At 41.1% G+C, this 17071-nt stretch overlaps 1 protein-coding gene across 5 annotated transcripts in view; it reads right to left on the minus strand.

Annotated features, from left to right (window-relative positions):
• cadm1a (cell adhesion molecule 1a) overlaps positions 1–17071 on the minus strand; it is a 424802-nt gene that overhangs the window by 11823 nt on the left and 395908 nt on the right. For all 5 annotated transcript variants that reach the window (XM_088320581.1, XM_088320580.1, XM_088320578.1 and 2 more), the window contains one exon: positions 791–919. In XM_088320581.1, coding sequence (XP_088176707.1) covers positions 791–919 — 129 coding nt within the window. The remainder of the gene's footprint in view (positions 1–790; positions 920–17071) is intronic.

Raw genomic sequence — 17071 nt, forward strand, 5'->3', positions numbered from 1 at the left:
CAAGTATTGATAATCAATTTAAGCAATCAATTGAAAGAATAGAATGAGAATTTATTCATGTTTTGTCTAACAGGCTATTTACTTTTAGCTAGCGATCTAGCTCCCTTTTACTTTGTTACCCGTTTACCTTCTAGCTAACTATCTAGCTTAATTTTTAGCAATTTAGCAAGCTATCTAGCTAGCTTATTCTCATGTTTGCACGCTATCTAGCTAACAGTTTACCCTTTTTGCTAATTATCAAGCTACATTTTGGCCTCCTTACTAGCTAGCTATCTAGCTTTTTAAAAAAACTTTCTGGCTATTTACCTTTAGCTAGCTAACTAGCTCCCTTTTAGTTTTTTACCCGTTTACCTCCTAGCTAGCTATCTAGCTAGACATCACTGTATTTAATCGATAACAATATGTGAAGTGACATTATTTTCAAAGCAATAGTCATGTTTGAGACTTTAACATTTAATAAATTTAGAGTTATTTTACAGGAAGGAGTAATTAATTTATTTTCTATACCAATTATTTTTTTAAATAATTAAATGAGGTTCATTTTACCATATTTCAAAATTAAAATAGAGGGATATTCGCCAGAGATTAAATAATTAAAAAAATATATATTTTCATGGATAAGGAAGCCAAACTAGGTGTAAAGTATTATTGTTTTTAGTGAATTTTACAGCTGATTTAAGACCCGTTATCATGGGGTGTGGTACCTGAAATCTAACACAAGAGGTTTTATTTCTGTATTTCCTTGCAAGAAAAGCAGACCAATCCTGGCCCGCCGTCTCATATTAGTTACCTTTGTGCCTGGCAAAGTAGCGTCCCAAAACGATGAGTAGACAGAGCATGGCGAAGACCACCACTGCCACGACTCCCCCGATGACGGCGTGGTCCACCGTTCTGGGAGTTCCCTCACCGGCTCGAGAATCTACGGGAAGAAAATGGGATTTAGTGGTGCCCTCGACCAGCTTGTTTTTGACAGAATTGCAGCTTTGGAACAGCCTGGACACGAGAACTGGTATTCATTGAGTGACTAGACATGAAGAAGCAACCCTGGACAAAAAGGTAGTACTGTAATCCCTTGTTTATGGTGGTAACTGGGGACCAGAGCTCCCAGCAATATGCAAAAATTTGCAAAAATCCGTCTCATTGCAGCAATAGTCGACCCTGTCCCAGTTCTGCACTCAGATTTCCTCCTTTTGCCGCTTGCATTTACCTTATTTGGTCATTTACTTCCTGGCTCTAATTTCCACCCCATACCTGGTGTCACTTCTCCTGATTACCCTTCAATCACACCTCTCCCTCTTCTCCATTTAAACACCCTGTGTTCTTGGCTCTGTGCTAGTTGTTGCCTATCTTGTCACGTCCTAACAGCCTAGTTATTGTCGGTGTACCAAACCCTTGCCTGCTATTCCGGACCACAAGTACCGCCTGTCGAACCCTCGGACCGTTGCATTTTCTGAATGAGTTTACTGGACCACCAACCCCTTTGTCTGCACGAATGTTGCCTGGCTCCCTGACTTTCTCTGTATTGAACCCTGTTTGAATAAAGCTGTCCATTACTATTCTAACCTGTGTTTCTGCACTGTGCTTCCACATCACCCCGAGTGGATCTCTGAGGGACATGGGATATTAGATCACAGTGCACAGTGTTGTTCGTTTTAGGGAGAAAGAACGGAAAAAAATAGTTGCCACATATGTCACAGATTTGCCTTGCCAGCTCCTGCTTTCAGCAATAATGGATCTTGGCCATAACTGTATTCAAATATTTTTGGTAAAAAAATGGGGTAAAAAAGCCACAGTCCATGAGACATATTTTCTCTCTCGGCTTCCGCTTTCAGCAATAGTCAACTGGGGATAATGGATCACAGTCAAAATAGGACAGTCTTTTTAGCCGAGCGACAATCATAAACTGCGACCCCAACCCCAAAAAATTTCTGCTGGCCCCTGCTCTTAGCAATAGTCGATCGTGGGTAATGGATCTTGGCCATAATATTGCCTTTTATTTTAGGCAGTCCAGAATGGCACACTGAGTAAAGTGCCTTCTGCGGGGACCCATTCTTAGCAATTTGGGATAGAGGATAATGGATCACGGCCACATGTTTTAAGCAGAAAGGACAGATGAAAAGAGCCTCCATGCATGACAAAAATTCACAGTTTCAGCCCTTGCTCTCAGTAATAGTACACCGGGGATAATGGATCATGGCCAGAATCGTGTATTTAATTTTAGGCAGGCCAAAACGACACACTGATAGAACAAAGTAAAGAGCCATCATGGATGACGCAAATTTGCTGTCTTTGCCCTCGCTCTCTGCATTAGTGGACTGGGCTGAATGGATCGTGGCTACGAAGGTGGAGTCCATTTATATACGGACCAAAATGGCATGCCTCCTGACTAAAGTGCCATTTGCCGGTCCCTGCTGGCAGCAATACGTGATTGTGGATGATGGATTGTGGCCGCGCGAGTGCAGTTCCTTTTAGGCGGAAATGCACCAGCTCAGTAGCCTAGATGGTAGTGTGCCCGCTTTGAGACTGGGAGGTCGCTGGTTCGCGCCTCGGCCGAGTCATACCTAATTGGTAAAATGGCGGCGCCCTCTGTTGGCTGCGGATGCATCGGCTCGCTACAATGGGTCAGGTGTATCGACATTTCGTTCTGTGTACATTGTTACAAAGAATGACAATACAAAGGAAATTATTATTATTATTATTAGCAACAACAAACAATTCACTATGGCAGACACACACTTTTATACTAAGAGGACAGGCTATGACAAAAATATTCCATGTAGTGGAGAAAATCCCAATACTTTGATACTTTGATGTATCAAATCAAATAGTACAACACCGATTTTCACGTACCAACCTAAAAAAATCCGGTCACATTTAATCACTTCGTGCATTAGCTCGGTTACAAATGGGTTTATCTGATAATTAGTTGGAATCTAATCAGCATCTCTGCTAATCCGTCTGCCGAAACCAAACTAAGTACTCAGCCACTAAATCCTCCAGAAAGAAGGTTCTTAAGCGAAGATGCCATGACTGATCGACAGGAAAACAAATTCATCACGGTACTCAGTTATTAGCGCCAAGGATTCAACCGATTCCTGATTGAAAAACGATACTTTGGAGCTTTGAAACTGGTGAAGAAGGGGAAAAAACCTTCAGTTCTTAGCGATCTGTTCTCTTGGATTAGCCTTAGTCCATTAATTCAAGTCATGTTTATTTGTGACGGCCTTAATCACAAAGAGTCTCAAAGGGCTGCACAGACCACAGATTATTGCAAACTACAGACTATTATTACACCATTCCCTGATCTAAAACCTACGTGAGGGCAAGGAAAAACCCCAACATGAGGAAAATGAAGAAACCTTGAGAAGGGACCGCACTTTCAGGAATTTGATGAGCCAAGTCCAGGAAGTATAAAGACAGAAAGACCTGGTACAGTAGACCAGTAGTCACTTTAGAGGTGAAAATGCTGACTCAGCAGTTTTTCAAGGCAGAAATTCCCCTTTTCCAGAACAGAACATTATTCACTTTCAAAACAATGTCAGTTAGAAGGGTTGACCTACATGTGAAAACATGCCCAAAAAGGTCGATTTAGCACTTTTAGTTTTGCTAACTCAGATTTTTTTTTCCCAGAAAGACATTTTACTCTCCCAGAAGAGAACAACATTAAATATAAACTCCATCAGGAAGTAAGATAGGTTACCCCGGATGTGAAAATGCCCCTCAAAAAGCTGACTAGGCATTTTTGCTTTTCCCAGAATGACATTCTACTCTTTCAGCCCAGAACAAGTTTGGCCAGGATCACAATCTTTCACAATTTATCATTTAGGTCACTCAAGAGGTGAAAATGCTGAAACAAAACAAAACCAACTCAGCAGTTTTTCAAGAAAGACGTTCTCCTCTTCCAGAACAGAACAACATTCAATTTTAACATCATGTCAGTAAGAAAGGTTGACCTACATGTGAAAACGTGCCGAAAAAGGTTGACTTAGCACTTTTAGTTTTGCTGATATAGCATATTTTTCCAGAAAGACACACAACTCTTCCAGAAGATGACAGTCAATATAAACACTGCCCCAAAAGAATATGACTAGGCTTTTTCAGGTTTTGCGTACTTTTCCCATAAAGACATTCTACTCTCCCAGGGTAGAACAAGTTTGGCCAGGATCACAATCTTTCACAAGTTAGGCCACTCTAAAGGTGAAAATTCTAAAACAAAACGAAAACTGACTCAGCACTTTCGGTTTTGTTGACTCAGCAGTATTTCCAAAATGACATCTATTCTCCCAGAAGAGAACGGCATAAAACATTAACACCCCTGATGTGAAAACTGCCCCCTACAAAGCTGGCTAGGCATCTTTGGTTTTGCTAACTCAGCATCTTTCCCAGAAAGACATTCTACTCTTTCAGACCAGAACAAGTTTTGCCAGGATCACAATATTTTACAATCAATCAGGTAGGTCACTTTAGAGATCAATGACCCTGCCAAGATAGGTAAATTCAACACAGTCATTCTAGTCTTTACCTTGAGTAGTGGGGGCTGGGTACAGGAATAAATACAAAGAAGTGGGGGCCTCTTTAATGTGTGCATTACCTAATTAGCGTAATTTTCTATGCCCCCCCCCAGTGTTCATTTTACCTCTGAAAAGTGATGGGTCCCGGGGACACGCATGCTCAAAAATCTATGGGTCCCAAAAGAGATCTATGGGTCCCCAAAATTTAGTGTTATCGAGGTTGAAATTGTAAATCGGCGACAAATATATAATATAAATTTATATATTAATTCAGTTTTAATCATCACAGTTTATTGGTAATACAAATCAGTTATCACTCAGTTCACAGTTCTGATTTCTCAGTTCACAACAATATTGTACATGATACAAAATAATATTGCTCAAATAATTGTATTAATCTATATTTTCATTTAGTTTTAATCATCACAGTTAATTGGTAATAACAAGGAGTTATATATTCAGATTTTTCAGTTCATATATTCTTTGTGGTTTGCTGTCCCGCCGCAGTTGTAATGCCTTCTCAAGGTCCAATCCATTATCATCCTCCTCATCGCGTCACCAGGAATATAATTGAGTCCGTTTTGGCAGAAAAGTGCTTTTCTTGCTAGGAGTATTCTTTTGTTTATTATCTTTCGTCGAATCGTTTGCTTCAACACACGTGTTTTCCTTGCCTCCGCGATCTCCCGAAGAATTTCTCCGCCGTTTTTTCGTGCCGGAATTATTGCCGTTGTTATCATTTTCTGCATTATGTTTTGACTTATTACTGACATCGAAGAAATTACCAATTTTGTGTCGATTTTCACCTAATCCTAACTGTCTTGCTCGACATGAATGAGGTTTATTATTAAAAAAAAAAACTTAAGTAGTAATTAAGTAGCTTGGACGTTCACTGTTGAAGGAAAAAACACATGCAAATATATATAAGTAGAATAATACATTTTCTTATTCAAATTATTAATTCATTTTCTGCATTAAATTATTGTTGGTAATATACTGATTAAAAGGGATCACCACAAACCTGTCTTTTTTCATTTTCTCCTTTTATACTTCCTTTTTTTCTTAACTTCTTTATACAACATAATCACTCGTAACATAATGCATCAAAGCAAGTGAGCCGTTTGAGAGCCGGCTCTCTTGAATGAGTTGAGCCGAAAAAGCCGGTTCTCAAAAAAGAGACGGACCAAGGAGATCTCGTTTTCCGAGATCGACGTGCAGACGAAAACTCGAACCGCGAGACCAAAACAACAATGGCGGATCTGCCTGACGAAAAGTTTGGAGTGCGGTAAATCTTTGTTAAAAAAGGTAATCGGGTAATAATGACAATTTTGTGTCAAAAAAGTTGCGTCCCGGGGACGCACGCTGATATGAGACGATGCGTCCCCAGCAAAAATGATGCGTCTAGGACGCAGGGACGCGGGCAAACGAGAACACTGCCCCCCTATGAGGCAATTTAACCTGGCGATGCCCACCCCAGAGCAGATTAATGTCGTATCCAGGGGTTTACTACACTCATAAATACCAGAAACGGAAGCAAGACAAATTATAGACAAGATCAGAAGAACAATGGACGAGGCACACTCGACAAAATTGTTGTAACCCGATTATTGGGAAAAGGGCTTTTTGGACCGGAGATTTGGCTTTCAGTGGCGAAGCGGCAGCTTCAATTACAGCGAGCAGAATGCCAACCATCGCTTCTCGCTAACATTGTTTTCCATTACGATGCTAATGCGGCCCTAAAGGGAAGAAAGGCATGCATGAGGCGTATTTAAAGAAACTTAATGACCAGGATTCTGATCCCCGGAGGCCGACGCCTTGTTTTTTCCATTGTAGGTTCCTTCACCAGTTCTTTGCCCTGGCATATGACTGTCAAAATAAAACGCATACTTGTCAACCTGTAGGTTTTTGCCGTACAAAGTACGTTTATTATGCATTTTAAGACGTGTACGACGTACAACAAAATCTGTACGGAAAAACGCAAATTTGTCAATGATGGGTACCATCCGGTATACACCGAATGTCACGAAACGGCAAATCAATCAAGTCCAACGAGTTCGCCGCGGTAGCCTCTATCTCGGTATCGTTTTTTTCGTTGCAAACGAAGCGAGCGGTTTGATGCTACGGTGCGCATGCGTCTGCCGCCTGGGGATTTCCCATCATGCATCATTTCGATCACACGTGAACAAAACGAAAGCAGAGCAGTAGGCCTACATTACAACATAGTTTTGAATTTTCTTGGGATACAATCATCAAGTCGCAATGGCCGAACCTGAATTCAAACGCCGTAAGTCACTCTGATCTGAAAACAACAGGCGGGGTTGATTGAGTACATTTGAAATACAGTACATGTGATCTTAAAAAACATCGGATTTCATGTGGTAGGTTTGTAGTGAAAGGAAGTAAGAAAATGAATTCATTATTTGAATAAGAAAATGTATTATTATGCTTAGGGCAGCACGGCGGCGCAGTGGTTAGCGCGTGTGCGGCACAGTTCATGTAATGGGAACCTGTCGTGGGTTCAAATCCAGCTCCAGACTTTCTGTGCGGAGTTTGTATGTTCTCCCCGTGCTTGCGTGGGTTTCCTCCGGGCACTCCGGTTTCCTCCCACATTCCAAAAACATGCATTTCAGGTGAATTGGCCGGTCCAAATTGTCCCTAGGTGTGAATGAGCGAATGAGTTGTCTGTCCCCGTGTGCCCTGCGATTGGCTGGCAACCAGTTCAGGGTGTCCCCTGCCCACTGCCCGAAGATGGCTGGGATGGGCTCCAGCCCCCCCGCGACCCTAATGAGGATAAGCGGTACGGCTAATGAGATGAGATGAGATTATTCTGCTTAATTATATTTGCATGTATTTTTCCCTTCTACAGTGAGCGTCCAAGCGACTTCATTTTTGAATTTTTTTTAATTATAAACCTCATTCATGTCGAGCAACTCAGTATCTCACGACAAAATGTTAATGAACAATATATATGATATAACAAAACACATGTACAATAACTACATAAATAAACATGTTCGAAAATAAAATATGGTGTAAGATTTTTTGTATTTTGTAAGGGAAAATACGACTGTTTCTAAGGGCATGGAGACGTGGAGGTTGACAGGTATGAAAACGTCGCGTTTGAATTGTTTCCTAAATTCAGATTCAGATTCAGATTCAGATCTACTTTATTGTCATTCTAGTACACGTGTATACAGAACGAAATGTCGATGGATCTGACTCCCACAGTTTCCCTCAGTGTCCTTCAGTGTACAGATATAAATAAAGCTATATTGTGTTATGGCTTCGTATAGTATTTTACCATAGTGCCGATAGTGCAAGAAGAGACGCTAACCAGATGTGCAGGATGGGCAGTCAGGTTAACAAGTCAGGTACACAGTACCATTATATTGTAAACAATAACACTGTAAGTAATAACACTGTAAATTCTTAAGTATTCAAAATATGAGTACAATTGATTTATATTTCATCGGTATATTCCAATTATTTTCCAAGATGATGCATTTTGTCTTGTCTTTGTAATAGACGTACGTGAACAGCAGCACCCCAGTAAGCTAGTCGCCATCAATTTTTGAGTGTTTTAAGCGAGGTTTTGATGGATGCAGTTTTGGTATGACAAAGAGCGAGGAGCTAAAGAAGCTAACTGGCAAAAATAATAAACGGAAAGCTAACGGGGGATAACCGGGACTGATCAACGAAAGGTGGGTGCAGTTTTGGACGGAACATTGGGAAGCTGGCTGACCAAAAAACATGCAGCGAGCAGCGATGCTAGCCAGGGACTGGAGGTAAGATCTGGCCTAAAAGAATCCAGCCCAACCCGAACCAGGCCCGCGGGTATTAAAGCCTGATCCAGCCTGAGGCTTACCAATTTACAAGCAAACCCGAGAACCAAAGAGCACCATCGGCTATGGCGATAAACCCGAGGCCGGCCGGGAATAAAGAAACCGAGGAACACAGCAAAAACAGCGCAACTGCCAGGCTGGCAATCAAAAGACCAGCCTAACTGGGTCCCAACAATGAAAAGCAGCAAAAGCTACAGCAATTAATGTGTAGCCGGCTGAGAATAAACAAACCAAGGAACGTGACAAAACTGGCGCTAATGCCAGGCTAGCAAGCCAAACAACACACGGTGGGCAGCCAGGCTAACCGGGAACCAACAATGGAAAACAGCAATGGCTACGGTTATAAAAGTAGGGCCATCCGAGAATAAACAGACCAAGGAACACAGCAAAACTGGCGCTAACGTTAGTCTAACTGATAAAAAAAAAACACAAGGTGAGCAGACATTCTAACCGGAAACCAACAACGGAAAGTAGCAACGGCTACAGCGATAAACGCGAAGCTGGCCGGGAGTGAATTAACCAGGGAAAACGGCAAAAGCAGCGCTATCGCCAGGCTAGCGAATCCAAAAATATGCAGTGAGCAACCAGGCGGGACCCAACAATAAAAAGCAGCAAATGCTACATCAATTATTGTGTCGCCAGCTGAGAGTAAACAAAGCAAGGAACACGGCAAAACTGGCGCTAATGCAAGGCTAGCAAACAAACAACATCAGTGTGCAGCCAGGCTAACCGGGAACCAACGACGAAAAGCGACAACAGCTACGGCAACAAACGCAAAGCTGGCCGAGAATAAAACTACCAAGGGACACGGCACAAAGTGCTAACGCCAGGCTAGCCGGCCAAACAGCCCACGGTGGGCATCCAATGAGTGCCAGCCGAAGCAAACATAACAGGAAAGACCTCGGCAGACGCACGTGTCGAAACAACAGACGAAAAGCCACAATGGCCTACCTAAAAGGAGGCGAAGGCAAAAAAGGAACGCACGCTGTAAAGGCCAGCGGTGAACTGCAGATTTTAGAGGTGGAAGCACCAAAACTGCCAAAAGAGTCCCAAGTCCTCCAGTGGCAGGGTAAGAAAATTTCCAATTTACTTAAGCAGAAATTTGTGATATGCATTCACTATTCACTACAATCACTGTCTGTTTTGAAACTGCCTCACTTGTTGAGTTAACTCGTTTAATGCCGGAAGTTTCTCTCAAATGGGACGAGCCTGTGCTACCTGTTTTTGGCTATCTTGACTCATTTTTGAAGTCTTACAGAAAATGTAATTTTTTTGCTAAATGGGCACAGCACATATCCAAAGAAATCTTCAAACCCCATCTTAGCATTGTTTTGGTAAAACAACAGTTGAAGATTGCTAAGTTTCTTGAAAAGGTCGTTTTCTGAGAAAATGTCTGACAAAAACGTCTTTTTTGGGCTAGATTTCAAGCAAAATTTTCACTTAAGAGCTCCTCCCCCTCAATTTGTGATACCTTGAATATCTAAAAAATGCTTTCTATGAACATAAAGGACAATTTGCTTGCAAAATAACGTTTTATAGCAAGAACAGTGAACTGATGCAAAAACGATGCATGAACTGCACGTCATGTCCCTTTGCCCTGACAATGACAGAGGGGGTTTGTCCTCTTTTTAGAAAGAAAAAAGCTTAAAAATGTGAATTGTCCCGACATATCTTTGCTCTTCTCAACACACTGCTTCACTGCACCTACTCTCATTCGCTGGGTACAGGAAGCAATACAAGAAAGTGGGGGCTTCCTCGATGTGTGGCCAGGGATCAGATCCAAGCCATCTAATGGTGATTTATCATAATGAAATAAATCCCAGGGACTTAATACTTGCGCCAAATCATTTATAATTTAAAAGACAAAACAAAAAACAACAACATATTTTTCTGTTTTAGCACAGAATGAGTTAGCAGGAGTCACCATTTCGAAAGTGTTCCTTCGATGACGTCACAGCTCTACAGCAAACAAGCCAGATGGATCAACAATTGTGGAGAGGAACAAAATCTGTTTTATGCTTTCCGTATTTTCCGCACTATAAGACGCACCGGGTTATAGGGCGCACCCCCAAAAAATAGTTTTTGGTCCTATATTTTCCATACATAAGGCGCACCGGATTATAAGGCGCTACAATGGGAACGTCGACAAAACAGTCAGATAGTTCAGTCAAACTTATTACCCCCTTAAAATTCCGAAAGCGTGCAAAGAAGCAAATACGTGTCTCAGACACATACGGAAACAGTGTCTGTACGATGTCACCAATCACTCAAATGCATCGTTCCAAATATCATTCGGAAGGTTAAATTCTTGGGATTCAAGAAATGCCAAACATTTCTTAGTTTCCATTTTATTTTTTGCTGGCAACCGTGTGGACAGCAAAGTAAGAATTTGATTGTGCAGGGAAACGGGGTTCTTTACTGTGCATATGACCATAAACACTTTGAATTGAATTGAGTTTAAAAATAGACTCATCACAGAAACATCAAGATCGTTCTAAAACAAGATACCGGGAAAATATAAATCCGCATAGCTCACCTAAGTTCTCTTGCAGCCATCACGTTCAATAATGATACGTAACCATGGAGAGTAAAATATTTACAAATACAGAATAGTAAAAAATGTTTTCTCTATGCCGTAGTGCAACCCAACGTGTGCTTCACATTCAATTGCAGGCTTTGTTTTGCCCCTTTAGCCTATGCGAGCCTGTAAATGATAAAAAGGATCCGCCCCCTTTACCTCCAAATAACTTTAGCCAATAGTGACTGATTCGAATGATGATTGACACATTGGTTAGGAAATGAAACGCCGGTATATAAATCCCAGCATACACCGCGGACGACTTCGCATTCGGGGAGAAAATATAGTCGGCGGCTGCTTGCCTTAGTTGCAAGACTGCGACTTAATATTGATCCATATATAAGGCGCACTGTATTATAAGGCGCATGGTCAGCTTTTGAAAAAAATAAAGGCTTTTAGGTGCCCCTTATAGGGCGGAAAATACGGTACTTAAAAAAAAAAATGGGAATACCTTTAACAACCACTATACGATCCCCAGAGGGCGACTGCCTCGTTTTTTTCACTGCTGATTGTCAAACTAAAATGTCACGTTTAAAAAGTCCGTTAAATAACTACACTGTTCGAAATCATCTCCAGTCATTTCCCCGGAGGCACTCAGGCGCCCGGACATAGAACGCAGTTTGCATGTAATTTCGGCGAGCGTCACTTGTGAGCAATTAGCGTCAGCGGGCGGAAAATGCTACGTTTCCGTTAGCATCTCAAATGGGGGCCGGGAAGAGTCAAAGTCGAAATTGCGAGGGTCATCGTTTTCACAATGCCAGGCGGGCTCGACTTTGTGAAAAAAGGATTGTTTTTTTCTCTAGGAGTGGGAAATAATGACAGGAAATTACAATTGTAGAGAAAGTGTGTTTCTTTAACTGCGCTTTTAAAGTGCAGTAGTGAGTAAATGTATCAGTTTAAGCTACGTAGCATAGCCAGAGAAATGTTATTTACAAAGCAATTCTTGCCTGAGGTATTAAAGAAAATCCGTCTTTCCATCCTTTTGTCCTACCAACTTACCTACTAGACGTCGACCAATAATCAGCACCGATATTTGGGAATTTGACGAATATCGGTATCAGCATTTCTATTCATTTGATTTTCTAGGCTCAGATACAGCCAAGCCTTTCCCTCCCTCTCTCCAGCCTTCTGTCTCACACACTACTCACCGTGTGTCTTCTGATTGGATGAGTGACCGGGGGCGGCCTTATTAACATAAGAACAGAGTAAACAGTGGCATTTCTGCTAACTTCTGAGTCTTGACATACCTGTGAGTCAAGACTGCTGATAATAATGAGATTTTAAAAAGTCAGAGGTAGAAAAGTGTGTGTGTGATTGAGAGATAGCGTAAAAGGTGTAGTTAACTTGATTCAGGGAAGCACGTTCAGGTGGAGACTGATATATTAGCTTTTATCATAACATTAATTTGTCAATCCAGCTCTCAAACAGGAGTGTCCACACCTTTTAATTCTCAAACTCTGTGAAACTTCAATGCACTTTTTGTTTGAAGTTCATCTAATTCACGTTGGTTGTATTGACATTTTTATTCATAATAAAAAGTTTCAGGAAGCTATTTAAGTTTTATGTACATTTATATGAGTTGCTGTTGAGCCCAAGTTGATTTCCTGCTGTTATTTTTAGGTTTGTGCAAAAGATTCATGTTAATTGTGTTGAAATAGTGATTTATTTACTGTATAAGGTTTTAGAGAGTTATTAAAGTTGTATTTGAGTTGATAAGAGATATTCTAAGATTGGCAACAAATATCGGTTATCTTAATAGTAATAATCGATATCGGCTCTCAAAAACCCAAATTGGTCAATCTTTACTATTGACCAACCAACCTACCTACCGACCGAATAATTGACCCACCTACCAACGAACCGACCAACCTACTTATCCAATGATCTACATATCCCTCGAAGGACTGACTGACCGTCCTACCTACATACCTACCAACCTACCTACCTACCTACCGACTAATTGACCTAGCTACCAATGGACTGACTGACCTACCTACCTACCTACCTACCAACCTACCTACCTACCTACCGACTAATTGACCTAGCTACCAATGGACTGACTGACCTACCTACCTACCTACCTACCTACCTACCTACCTACCTACCTACCTACTTACCTACCTACCAACCCACCCACCTACCTACCTACCCACTGACTAATTGATATATATATATACCGACGGAATGACTGACCATCCTACTTATCTACCTACCTACCTACCTACCTACCTACCTACTGAGGAACCGGCCAACCTACCTAACCACTAACTAATTGACCTACCTACCAATGGACCGACCGACCGTGCTACCTACCTACTGACCAACCTACTTACCCACTGACTAATTGACGTACCTACCGACAGACTGACTGACCATCCTACCTACCTACCCACCTACCTACCTAACTACGTACCTACCCACTGACTAATTGACACACCTACCGACGGACTGACTGACCGTCCTACCTACCTACCACCCTACCTACCCACTGACTAATGGTAAATGGTCTGCGCTTTTCAAATCAATGAAGAGCTCCTAAAGCACTTTACAATAGGCTTCGCACTTACCCATTCACACACACTCACACACCAATAGCGGCCATGCAGCCATGCAAGGCGCCGACCTGCTTACTGGGGGCATTAGGGATTCTGTGTCTTGCCCAAGGACACTTCAACATATAACACGGAGGAGCCGGGAATCAAACCTGCAATCTCTTGATCCTAATCGACATACCTACCTACCAGCTTCCTACCCACTGACTAGTTGACCTACTTACTGATGGACCAACTGATCGTCCTACCGATGGACCAACTGACCGATTAACCTAACTACCAACTGATGGCCCGGATGACCGACCTACCAACCACTGACTTATCTACCCACTTTACATGCCTAGTGACTAAAATAAAAATACAATTCTCAAAAGACAAACAAATAGCCTGCGACGTTCTCTAGGTGTCCGCACTCATAAATCGGAGAACGCCGTCTCATTTTTCATAGCACGTTCTGACAGCGGCCATGATTTGAGATCTCCTAATTGGATCCGCTAATCTGCTAATTAAGTATCGGCGGCAGAGAAGGGCGCATTTGGCGACGGGTCGCGGAGGAGGTTTAGTTTTCACCGAGTGATATGTTGGCGACCGCCCGAAGCGTAAACGGAATTCAAAGTCGCCCGACAAGCTGTTCACTCAACCTATTTGGAAATGTCACCGGAAGCTCTTCATTTACGAAAGAAAAATGACACTTCTGTCAAATGAAAAAAGGGTCAAACAAGAAAAAAAGTAATAGAAATGAAGAAAGACAAGAGAAAAAATGAAACAGTGAAAAATAGGAAAGAAAGGAAAAAGAAAGAAGAAGTAAAGGAAAGAAAAAAAGAGGAAAAACGAGAAAAAAATAAATGAAAGAAAATAATGACAAATGATAACAGAAAAAAAGAAAAACAGTAAAAACAAAAAAAACGAAAATAGGAAAAAAAGAGAACACTTGAAGAGAAAATGTCACCGGAAGCTCTTCCTTTACGAAAAAAAAAAAAGACAGTTCTGTCAAATAAAAAAAGGGTAAAACAAGAAAAAAGAAAGAAAAAAGTAATAAGAAATAAATAAAGACAAGAGAAAAAACGAAACAGGGAAAAATAGGAAAGAAAGAAAAAAGAAAGAAGAAGTAAAGGAAAGAAAAAAGAAAGGAAAACCGAGAAAAAAATAAATGAAAGAAAATAATGACAAAAGATAACAGAAAAAAAAGAAAAACAGAAAAAAAACGAGAAAGGAAAAAAAGAGAACACTTGAAGAGAAAAACATAAAAAATCGAAAAGAAAAAGGAAAACATAATACAAAGGGAAAAATAAAGACAAAGGAAAATAAAGAAAATGAAAAGAAAAAATAGAAAAAGAATAAACAGAAAAAGAAGGACAAAATGAAAGACAGATAAAAAAAAAGAAAAAACTAAAAAAGGAAAATGGGAATAGTTAAAGAAATAACAAAAATAAATCATGAAAAAGGAAAGAAAAGAAAAAAGAAAGGAAAACAATTATACAAAAAGAAAAAAAGGAAAAAAGAAAGTAATGGCAGATAAAATAGAAAAAAGAAAGGAAAAAATAAAAAAGAGAAAAATGAAAAAATGAAAAAAAAAAGCTTTTGTTATTTTTGTGCTCCCCTAGCAGCATGACGGCGAGCAACCATGGCAGTTCCATCATATTATGTCAACAAAAAAAAATCAAAATTCGTCAAATTAATTGGCCAGGTCTTCTTTGACTTGAATAGCGCTATATAAATGCAGACCACAAATACAGAGAAGCTTGGATTCGAACACCTCCAATGAGGTTGCAAATCGAATCTCAGAGTGCAGATCATCCCACAGTAACCAGGAATGGAGAACGCTCTAAAACCTGCCGATTTCTTCTTGGCTCTTGGGATCGCTAGTAGACCAGCGTTCAGGTAGTTGCCTTGCAAGGCTGAGGCTGCTCTCGGTGAGTAAGTGTGTACAAGTGAAAAGTGTGAAGCACATTGTAAAGCACTTTGGGAGGTCTTCATTCACTTGAAAAGGACTATATAAATACAGACCACAAATACGGACAAGCTTGGATTCAAACACCTCCCCTGAGGTTGCAGGTCAAATCTCAGAGTGCAGAGCATTCCAGGATTTCTTCTTGGCTCTTGGGATCACTAGTAGACCAGCGTTCAGCATGACGGCATCCTCTCCCGCCAATGACTACTAACTGAGAGTCGATGAGCCGAACTCAAACGTTAAATCAAACAAACTGTCCCTTTAACACAAAGAACTCAGGGAAATATACGCTTTGCTTCCATCTTCCGTGGGCGAGCAAAACAAAGAAAAGTCTTTTGAGGAATAAAGCGAAATGTCCATTAGCTCTCCAGGAAGGAAGCCTCCTTTCCCTAATGGACTCATTTATCATTGATGTAATGGGGGCGAAATGTGATAGAATTACGCTCTATAATCGTTGTGGGGATATTGCGCTGTATGTAGGCCACGGCCAGCTGGGTAAACACTTTCTATTAATGACTTTTCCTTTTTTCTTTTCTTTTCTTTCCACGTGTGGAAGACTTTACGGAGATCCATTACATGAATACCGTATTTTCCGCACTATAAGGCGCACCTAAACGCCTTTATTTTTTTCAAAAGCTGACCATGCGCCTTATAATACAGTGCGCCTTATTTATGGATCAACATTAAGTTTTCCAACTAACTTGCAGCCGCCGACTCGATTTTTCCCCTGAACGTGGAGTAGTCCGCGGTGTATGCTGGGATTTATTTACCGGCGTTTCATTGGCTAACCAATGTGTCAATCATCATTTGAATCGATCACTATTGGCTAAAGTTATTCGGAGGTCAAGGGGCGGATCCTTTTTATCATTTACAGGCTGCCATTGGCTTAAACGGCGAAACAAAGCCTGCAATTGGCCGAAAAAGATGAATGCGTATAGCATGTGGCTGACGGCATAGAGAAACCATTTTTTTCTATTCTGTATTTGTAAATATTGTATTCTCCTGGATTTACTACCCTCACGGATATAAGAGGACATTGCCTGCACATTATTATGAACACAACGACTTCGGTGAGCTACTCCGGGTTTTATATTGTCCCTGTATCTTGTTTCAGACTGAACTCGATGTTTCTGGGATAAGCGGTGCAGATAATGGATGGAATGGAGTGTCTATTTTTAAATTCAACTCAATTCCAAGTGTTTATTGTCTTATGCACAGTAAAGTTGCGAGCGAAAAAGAAAATAGAAACTAAGGAATGGTTGGCATTTCTTGAATCCCGAGACTTTAACCTTCCGAATGATGGAACGATGCATTTGAGTGACATCGTACGGACACCGCATCCGCACATGTTCTCGACACGTATTTGCGTCTTTGCAAGCTTTGGGAATGTTAAGGGGGTAATAAGTTGGACTGAACTATCTGACTGTTTTGTCGACGTTCCCATTGTAGCGCCTTATAATCCGGTGCGTCTTATGTATGTCAAAAATAGAACCAAAAACTTTTTTTTCGGGGTGCGCCCTATAACCCGGTGCGCCTTATAGTGCGGAAAATACGGTACATTTTAGGCTCATCTCATCTCTTTTCTCATCTCATTAGCCGCACCGCTTATCCTCAGTAGGGTCGCGGGGGTGCTGGAGCCC

Source organism: Urocampus carinirostris, chromosome 17, assembly GCF_059441175.1.
Source record: "Urocampus carinirostris isolate Australia breed hairy pipefish chromosome 17, RoL_Ucar_1.0, whole genome shotgun sequence".
NCBI lineage: Eukaryota > Metazoa > Chordata > Actinopteri > Syngnathiformes > Syngnathidae > Urocampus > Urocampus carinirostris.